The sequence below is a fragment of the Otolemur garnettii genome, unplaced genomic scaffold (assembly GCF_000181295.1).
Source record: "Otolemur garnettii isolate 467f Iridium unplaced genomic scaffold, OtoGar3 scaffold00019, whole genome shotgun sequence".
NCBI classification, from domain to species: domain Eukaryota; kingdom Metazoa; phylum Chordata; class Mammalia; order Primates; family Galagidae; genus Otolemur; species Otolemur garnettii.
In genome coordinates, this window is record NW_003852414.1 from 19,198,139 (window position 1) to 19,207,892 (window position 9,754).

At 48.6% G+C, this 9,754-nt stretch overlaps 1 protein-coding gene across 1 annotated transcript in view; it reads right to left on the minus strand.

Annotated features, from left to right (window-relative positions):
• Window positions 1-1,367: 1,367 nt before the first annotated feature.
• The window catches only part of CAMK1D (calcium/calmodulin dependent protein kinase ID), a 366,147-nt gene continuing 357,760 nt past the window's right edge, over window positions 1,368-9,754 (minus strand). Inside the window, 3 exon segments of the mRNA XM_023511452.1 lie at window positions 1,368-7,157; window positions 9,007-9,107; window positions 9,109-9,129. Coding sequence (XP_023367220.1) covers window positions 7,133-7,157; window positions 9,007-9,107; window positions 9,109-9,129 — 147 coding nt within the window. The 3' untranslated portion in view covers window positions 1,368-7,132.

A 9,754-nucleotide genomic window follows, 5' to 3' on the forward strand; every position in this document is an offset into this window, starting at 1 on the left:
AGAAAGATTTGGGTGCGAATAATTTGTGCTCCCCACCTTTTTTTTTTTTGCTATCAGGCTTTGTCTGCTGAGTGCAGTGTAAATACCAACTTTCCATTAGGGTCAGTTTCATACTTTTGTGCATTTCGGTAGGCTAAATTTTCAGTTGGCTGGCGAGCCCTATCTTTAATACTGGTTAGGCTACCCAGACTGTTTTGTTCCAAAAAATTTGCATTAACCATGTCACCAACTCATGCACTGAACGATCCTTTTGTATTTATTAACCTCCCTAGGACCCAGGCTCAGGGAAGCAAGACTCAACCAACAAAGGACTAGGCATTAGACAGGGTGCACCATGTTTTGTCCAGGCTCAGGGCCTTTTCACTAAGGCCCATGCTGTTGTCATTTCATTTGATAATGGCTTCGTGGGACATTAGTAACTCTACAATTCTTTTTTTTTTAAACTTTTTTTTTTAGAGTCTCATTCTGTCACCCCAGGTGGAGTGCAATGGCATGATCACAACTCATTGCAGCCTTAAATTCCTGGGCTCAGTGATCCTCTTGCTTCAGCCTCCCAAGTAGCTGGGAATATAGATGCCCGCCACCACACCTGACTAATTTTTTTCTATTTTTAGTAGAGATGAGGTCTTACTCTTGCTCAGGCTGTCCTTGAACTCCTGAACTCAAGCTATCCTTCCGCCTCAGCCTCCAGTGCTAGGATTATGGGTGTGAGCCTGGTCTTAACTCTCCATTTCTATAACACACATCCGATGCATTTTTTTCCCTCCCTACACACAATTTGGATTAGAGGAATTATCCGGTTGTTAGACGCGATCCTTAAAATTCATCTGATGACCTATGAACAGTTGCTCCTTTCCCCAATTACCTGTGCCCCCAAAAGACAGCAACCAGCCTTGTTTGGAAAAGAATCTTCCTCTGGACACAGCCTACAGGCTCTGCTGAGGAAATGGAAGAATGTGGTGTGCATTGCTCAAGCCTGGGGCTGCCAAGCCTCCCACTGCTCAGAGGGCGCTTCCTGAAATTGGCTTCACCCTTTCCTCCAAACAATTTGGAAATACTGAGTTAGTGTGATTTGAGTTCCAGCCACCTTCTGCAGCAGCAAGGAAAAGGGGGTGCTCTCCTGTTCAGTGGGCCCCCACTGAATCTGGGCACCTAGCCCCAAGCCCAAAGCTGAGATGTGCTGCCCCTTCCTCATCCCTGCCACTTCCTGCTTGCTGGGTAGGGGGTATGAAATAGCTAGAAGACCCCAGTTCTGGGTCTCAATTCAGTCTCCCCTTCACATCTGAACTTGAGAGAGAGAGAGGAGGAAAGAGAGGCGTCAAAACTCCACATCCTGCTCACCCTGGAGGAAACCGGCCACACATACCTGAAGGTGATTAATTGTCTTTATTGGAGGAAAACAAGAAGTCATCAATCTCGTTATCATTATGATAGAAATCTTGATATGTATACATGATTGTCAAGGCAGAGAATCATTTGCTACATAGACCCATGAACAATTCTGCAGTGCCGCAAACCTATGTGGGTGAGACTTCTTGCGGAGTTTATTACATGCACGGAATAAATGCACAGTTTCCCTTCTTTTGGACAAACATGTTTTTATGGAAAAATTGAACCAATTGCAAGCCTGGTAATAGTAGACACGGGGACATTCCTGGTTTTGACATTGTAATTTTTGGAAAACATGCTCACTGTTGGGGGACTTAATGTGTAGCGACTAAAGCCAATTTAGAAATTGTTCCAATGTTTATTCTGGACAGAGTGTACCTTTGATGTCTTTTCACCTGAACGTGGGACTAGGACAAATGTTCTCTGTAACGTGCCACCTCGTCTTTCCAAAGGGAGACGCTGCTGCAGAATCTCAGCATTTCTGTTGCCAGTTAGACAGTGCCTCAAGCCACTGACGGGGCCAAGTCCCCTGAGGACAGTGGCAGCATCAGGGCTGCAGGACAAGCATCCGAGCTGATGTCCCTGTTCCCTTTTAACACTCTCGCAGTCAGGTTCCCGACAGACACCCCAAGGGCCCTTGCACTCGGAAGTGCCTGGGGCTTCCAGGAGCAGCTGGGAATCCTAGTCTGACCAGACTGAGATTTTCCTTTACGAGCAATTTAACTAGTGTTTGGGGCTGATGAAGTCTTACCTTTAAGACTAAAGCCTCAAACACTCCTTTCATTTTTTTTTCCTGTCCATAAGAAAATAAAATCACCTGTAAGTAAAATAATATGGCAAATCATCAGAAGACATAATAACCATATGAGAAGTTCTCTGGAGACACAAAGGTTAAAAACGGAATGGTGGGTGCGGAAGCGGCGTTAGTACCAAGGGTGAGTGCAGCAGCTGTCCCTTTGGTGTGGAAGGACACAGACACCAAGAAGCCATTCCATGGTTTACTTTGTCCACAAAACCAGACTTGGCAGCCACATGCTGAGCGTTTGGCTTCCAAATGCACAGCCTTTTTGGGTTCGCAAAAGCAGAGCCCCCCAGAGCCATGAGCTGCTCCTGCGGGAGGTGGCAGGGGAGTCCGGGAAGGGCTGACTCCTTCCTGCTGATTGTGGAGGCATCGAGAGGTGGCTGGGCCTTGGCCAGCATGCAGGGCAGACTTCACAGCGGGGCTGGGCTCCTGCACACACCCGGATTGCGGTCTGCTATGCACTGGGGCCACCAAAGTGCCAGGTGGTAGGCACTGCCGGCTACCCGCAGCTGAGGATGTCAAGGTAACTCATCTCCACACTCATTTCCTTGGAATCTTCAGGAAACAAGCCTCCCTTTTTAGGAAACTGTTTTCCCAATTCAGCTTTGCTATCTCCACATTTTTAGTTCCAACAATCGAAGGGATTGGACCACCTTTTGCAAATGTCAGACACACCTGCAGCCCTGAGCTAGGACTGGTGCCCCCACCCCCGGAAGTGGTGGATCACATGTAGGTATACACAGTTTCTTTTAAAAAACAAACTGAACAGTGTTTGGTCTGGAATGTTTAAGGAAAAGGCAAACTTTGCAGAGTGTTGAGTAGACAGAGGGGGAAGGGGCACTGTTTCGGGAGCACATACAAAGGGTTCGTGCACTGTTCCCTCAGAGGACCTCTGTGTCACTTTCGTGTGACTGCAAACCTGGGAAAGAGTATGTCATATTTCTGTGAAAAAGGAGAGGAGCTGCCACGTGCCAGCCACTGCGTCCCTTCCTCTCACCCAAAGGGGCCCCAGCAGTTCACCCATGCAGATAACACCAGAGAGGGAGCTTCTGGCTGAAGCTGGGGCAGTACCCCCGGCTCTGTCTTCAGCCTGGAGCAAAGATTTGCGTGTGGCTTCCCCAGTGGGGAGAATGGATTCTAGCCAAGCTGTGGGTGGGCTCAGGGGCCACGGTGCCCAAAGCCTTAAAAAACTAAGTCCACTTCCACTCTGATGTTGTCTTTTCTTTCTGTTTAAAATTTGTTGAGTGTGGGTGGGTCAGGTCAACCTGCCATTCCATAGAAAAGACCAACCCACTTTAAAAAGGGGTAACCTGGGCTCCCTCCTGCTGTGCCTGGTGGCCTCAGCCTCTGTTCTAAAGGGAGTACCCCCTTCCACTCGCAACCCATCCAAGCCTACTGCTTTTTACTGCGAGGCTCTCTCTAAACTGAGGCTGGGGGGTCTCTGTGCCAAATTCCTCTACTGAGACTGCTGATGTTTTCTGGGAGCCACACCTCAGTCTATGTGCTCATGGGCATCTTCCTTGGCTCTAGTCTGACTGCCGGGTCCCTAGACGTCATGCTAAGAGCTGGCTGCAGACTGGGGCTCTCTCAAAGGTCAGGCTTCTAGGCCAGGGTGGGGGTGGCTGCTCCCTGGCCTTGAGGTGGGATTTTAGAAGTGACCAGAATCGTGACCATGATCCAGAACGCTAAGCCATGCTGCTTGCTTGCTTTCTTCTTTTCTCTCTTTTTTGAGCTTTTTGCATAATTCCTTAAATTCTTTAGAAAGGAGATGATTTTTCTCTCCTCCTATGGGGGCAGGGGTGGTGGGAGGCACTCAGGAGGCACGAGCGGCCTGGAGGTGCTATCTCGTCCACCAGGGCAGCACTGTCTCCATGCTCCCTCCCTGGCCATGCCCTGTCCCGCCCCATGTACCCACCAGGAACCTGGGGTTGGAGCAGACAGCACCCCAGACCCTGGGCCCAGAGCCACCTGGGCTAAGCTCTGCCCATCAGTGCCCGAGTGCAGCGCCACTGGGTTCATCTCTATGAATGTCAGCTTCTCTTGCCTTGCGTATCAGAGATCAGGGAACCGAGGGAGGGACAGACGGGCAGCTAAGGGAAGGCCATTCCCAGCCACAATTTCCAGGCTTAACAGTGAAGTGAGAAAAGGAAATCCACAAGTGACAAGATGGGAGATCTGGGGTCAGGGACGGTGTGTCACGTGGGTGCCCTCTGAGGTGCTCGGCTATTCTTGTGGACTCTGGTGCCCGGGTGGGCCCTGGGGCCTTGCCACCCACCTGTCAGGTCTTCACACAAGGCGCCTCCTGCTTCTCTTCCCATTCTGTGAAAAAACAATTTGTACCCAGTGTGGCTGAAGAGAACCTCTGCCTTTTACTGCGAGGCTCTCTCTAAAGAGCCAAGGCTCTTGGCTTTCTAATAGGAAGGACCTAAGCCTAGTGGTATTGTGACAGTATGGCCTTCTTGATGTCACCTTCCACAGAGTCTGGTCCTGGGCTGAAACCAGCCACCATCTCCTCACACAATGTCACTGAGATCTAACATGCCACAGACCACACGTGGCAACGCGGGCCTTTGCATGGGGTTCACCTCTCAGCTGCTGTGCCCGGCTCAGGTGAGGTGCTCCCCCCTTACTGCAGTACCATGCACGGACTTTCAGCTGCAGAAACTGCTCCAGTCACCAAGAATGGGATGTGGCTTCAAATGTTGCTTTCTAAATGGAAACCGCTCTATAGGGCACACAGCACCAAGAGTTCATCGTAACTATTCATGGGCACATTGTAGGTGCCACAGTCAGGCAAATTCTCACCTGCTGCGACCTACCTCCTATTCACTCCTTTTCTTATGCTGTCCGACTCTGAGTGCTTCCCCATGCTGCGATTGAGTGGTGTCCTAGCAAAGCTCTGGGGGGCTCCTCAGTTTGCCCAAATACTATGTTTAACGTTCATTTCACTGTCCTTGTGGAGGGACTGATGCCTACTTAACTCAGGTGACACCTGCTTCTTAACTGGATCTGTTGTCCCTTTATAGACATTTCTAGGCTTTTTACAGATTTTAAAGAGTGGAGGCTTGATTTTCTCACCCCATGTGCCTGTGTGGCAGACACCAAGCAGCTGAGCAGGGGGACAGGGAAACCAGCTACCTGCACTCCCAGATGCTCCTATGCACACCTGTGTGGCCGAGCCTAAAGTGTGTCTTTGTATGTGGTGTGTCAGGGAGGACAGGGGCGTCACTGAACACTCCAGGCTTGGCCAACAAGACTCCCATGACTGGCTGACTCTAGTAGGAGGGCAAGAGAACACCAGCCAGGAAGTCACTGGGCCATCAGGAAGGCCTGCTGGGACACCCGTGGGGGCTCAGGGCCGTGGATGAACTTGAATGGCAGAGTGAGGGCCTCTGCAGAGCTGGCACTTGGCACCTCCTTAGAAAGTGGTTTGCCTGGGTCACATGTGGCCGTTGCTCTCTCCTGCACACCTGTCCCAAGATAATCCTAGTTTTAGAACAAAAAGTCCCACATCTGGGAAATCCTTCAATCTCATACACACTGGGGCAGCGGGAGACCCTACTGCCATCGGTCTTTGATTTTAGACTCCCCTGATCAGAGGAGTGGCTCCATGTATCAGCTGGACCTGGCTGAGGACATCTCTGTGCCCTGCTTGCCTGGTGGGCCACTTATCCTTACCACCAAGATGGATCTTTTCCAAGGCTACCTCCCTCCCTTTCTTCAGAAAACAATCATATAGGAATCAGATAAAAATGTGCAAAAACAACTTGTGTGTGTCGGAGGCCGTTATAAGCATAAGGTTAGAAATGTATTTTTTAAAAAACCGAGAGAGAAAGAGAGAGATTAATTTTAAAACTGCATAGCTGAGGTCAGAGCTTTCATCTGTTACCTCCCGTAAGAAACGAGGCTTGTGTGGGGGTTCACTTTCAACAAAAGGACAGCTTGTTCTTTGTCAGGGAGGCTCCTGCATCTCTGCATTGTGGAGATCTCACAGCAAGCTTGGCCTGTGAAGTTTAGCCTTGGGTCTCGGATGAGCAGGCTTCTTTATTTCTCACTGCAGATGGCCAGAGGCCTCTCTGGGCTCCAGGTAGCTGGGGTCTGTTGGAGGGGCTGCTGGGGGGAGGGGTGGTTTCTGCAGGTTCCCCCTAGATCCCCACCCTGGGGAGATCACAGCCCTGCAGACTTGCCACGTTGCCTTCTCAAGGAGCCCCTTCCCAAGGAAGGAGAGAAAGTAGAAGGAGTGGAGGTAAAGTGCACTCTTAGCCTTGGAGACAGGCTCTCGGTCCTCTTGTTAGAATTTTACAAAATACCTTTAAATTCCCCTTGGAGGAAAAAAAAAATCTCTTACGGGTTAACAAAAATCACTATTAAAGAGCAAAAGATATAGTCAGGTAACTGAGAGATACAGTCAAAAGGATATACTTCTTAAAAGAAAAAAAACCCTAATGCACAATATTTACCGATATTTAAATAATCCAGTTGAAACCAATTTTTTTTTGTCATTAATGAAAAAAATACACCATAGATGGTTACCTAAGCTGAGGAGGGTGGTAATGACGGCGCCGGGGAAGAGGAATGAGAAGGTCTGCTCAGTCAGCGCTCTGCCCGATCGTACGTACAGCACCAGATCCTGGTGGGTCAGCTCCCCTTGAGTCAGTACAGTTTGTGAGAAATGAACACTTCAGAATTGCAGTATAAAATATGGCCATAAAAAAACTTCCGTCTTCCAGTCTTATGCGAGGAGGTGCACCATGCAAGATGGGGTCTTGCTGCAGGGGCTCCTGGCGCCGGTGACCCCGGGGCTCCCCTTCCCTGGCCCCGCCCCCGGGCTCCACCTCCAGAGCCAGTCACTTGCTTCCTGTGTGCACTGTGGTCACAGTGGTGGGCCTGGGTCTCCGCTCAGCTCCGACTCCTGAGACCCCCGACGAAGAGGAAATGAAGCTACAGAGCGTGGAAGGTGCCAGGCCTGTAGAGACGGCAGACACGGCGCAGTTCAGAGTTTCAGAAGCAAATTCTCACCCTCCTCCCCTTGCAAGGGCATGGATGGGCTGGGATTGTGGGGGGCCCGGACTTTCACCCACGTGACTCCACACTTGTACCCACATGGAGGAAGACCTCTGCAGTGTGTCTAAAAGCTTTATGCTTAGACCCAACTCTCTTCTCCTTTCTTTGTTGTAACTAATTTTTATTTGAAAACAACAAGGCTTTGCTACCATGATGTGCTGGGTTCCATGTGCTGAGCACTTACTATGATCTAAGCACCAGGTGGGCTGTTGAACGCACAGCACATGGTCATTATAAGAGTTGCTTTTGTCTTACAACAGCTCCACGAAGAGCTGTTTTAAGAATGAGGAAAGATCTGGATAGCTCCTTCTGACCTCTGGTTGGTGTGTTGTCTGTACTCTTGGCTCAGAAGTATTTTGTGACACAGAGGTCTTTGAAATAAGGATGTTCACCTATTCTGTGTGAACTTAGCCCGAGAAAGTTCCCCAGTGGAAGTATGGGCACTGGACGCCCTTGACGTGACCACACCGGTTGGGGTCAGTGCTCCAGTGACAGTCCCCAAGCATGTGTACACAGGGAGGGCCATAATATAAGTTCCTAGGATGGGCCTCATTGTCAATGTCATTGTATGAATCTGGAAAGAAACAATTAACCGCGGAGCTCCCTTTGAGCAGACGGTAGAAAGGATTCAGGTAGGACGGGTATGGATCTACAACGTATGCTAGGCCAGGGGAGCTGCATACAGAGTTCTTGGGTGAATTTAAGGACTAAGCAGTCCTGAAGGAAATGGGATGATTTTTTTTTTTTTTTTGCACTTTTTGGCTAGGGCTGGGTTTGAACCCACCTGGCATATGGGGCCAGAACCCTACTCCTTTGAGCCACAGGTGCCACCCAATGGGATGATTTTTTAGAGAGAAAGGGAACCCTTTTCTGAGCAAATAGGAAGGGGTGTGATGCCCAGGGGAGAGGCTAAAAGGCTGCTCCTTGGCTGGGAAGATGAAGGCCAAGGGGATGGTCCAGGCAACTGCTTGGAAGTGGAGCAGAGCCATGCAGTGGCCTTGCAGGAGATTGCAGAGCCATGCAGTGGCCTTGCAGGAGATTATGATAAATGCAGAGAGAGGGGAAAGTGGGAGAGAGAAAGAGGAGGGCGTTAAGTGTGCCCACAGTGATGGAACAGCCCGTGTGAAGATGAAGGATGATGCAATACAATCACTATCACTATTTTTGCAAAGTCAATGCACTTTGTATAAATGAGCTCAAATGATCATTGTCCTCATTGAAAAAGTACATATTAGAAATCGTCCCTCCCTCAAGGCCAAGAGTGACCACACAACGAGAGATGGATCAGAATGAAGGAGACAGGTCTGAAAGCATCCTGGCCATTATCCGGACAAACAAGGCTACGAGGACTCAATCCAGGAATTTCTCATCTGTAAGTGGAAATAATGATACCTAGGATTGTGTGAGTATTTAGTGATTATACAGTAAGAACCTCCATAGCTGACCACCTCCTTATGCTGACCTAATTTTCACAGACTGGACACACACCACATGTACTTAATCAGTACAGCAGGCCTAGTTCCTTATGTCGGCCACCTCTGTATGTTGACCAGTTTGTTACAGTCCCTTGGGTGGTCAAGTCCAAGAGGTTCTCCTGTAGTTTCTAAAATGTCCTAGGGCTGTTGCATTAATGGGATAAAGTATTCAAAGTGCCAGGCAAAAAGTATGTGCTCAGTAAATGACAATTCGCCCTCCCACCACCCCAGAAGTGTCTTAAATGCCAGCTAATGAATTCTGGGTTTGCTACATACGCACAATCTTTTTGGCTGGCCAAACTGAGGCTGCTCGAAACACTTGCATTCGAACTGTCCAGGCTGCTGCCAAGATGGAGTTTTCTCATATGTCTCATGAAAAGCTGTGGCATTTAATGCTTGCTGAAATTTAAGAAAGGAAAAAAAAAAAGCAGACAAAATATTCCAGCTAATTAGAAGAGACTCTGATGGTAGCCTATCATTTATCCTGTTAAGCTAAGCATTTCAAACTCCTGAAGTCACTCTCATGAGACTCTAGAAATAAAACTTACGTGGTCCCTTCTTCTAAAAGTACTCAGATGTATAAATGCTCCTCCCTATCACAATATATTTTGGAGATCTAAAATAGTTTTCTTCTGATAACATAAACATATAGAATAAAGATAAAACAATTCTTTATAATTTAAGAGATGTGGTTTTTAGAATAAAAGAAATAATAGCTTAAAACAAACTTTTTTCTGAGACAGAGTCTCACTCTGTTGCCTAGGCTAGTGGCCGTGGCATCAGCCTAGCTCACAGCAACCTCAAACTCCTGGCCTCAGTTCTCCTGCCTCAGACTCCTGAGTAGCTGGGACTACAGATGCCCATCACAATGTGAGTTTTTCTATTTTTAGTAAGGACAGGGGTCTCACTCTTGCTTAGGGTTGTCTTAAACTCCTAAGCTCAAGGGATCTTCCTGCCTTAGCCTCTTAGAATGCTAGGATTATAGGTGTGAGCTACCATGCCCTTGACATTTTTTTTTTTTTTT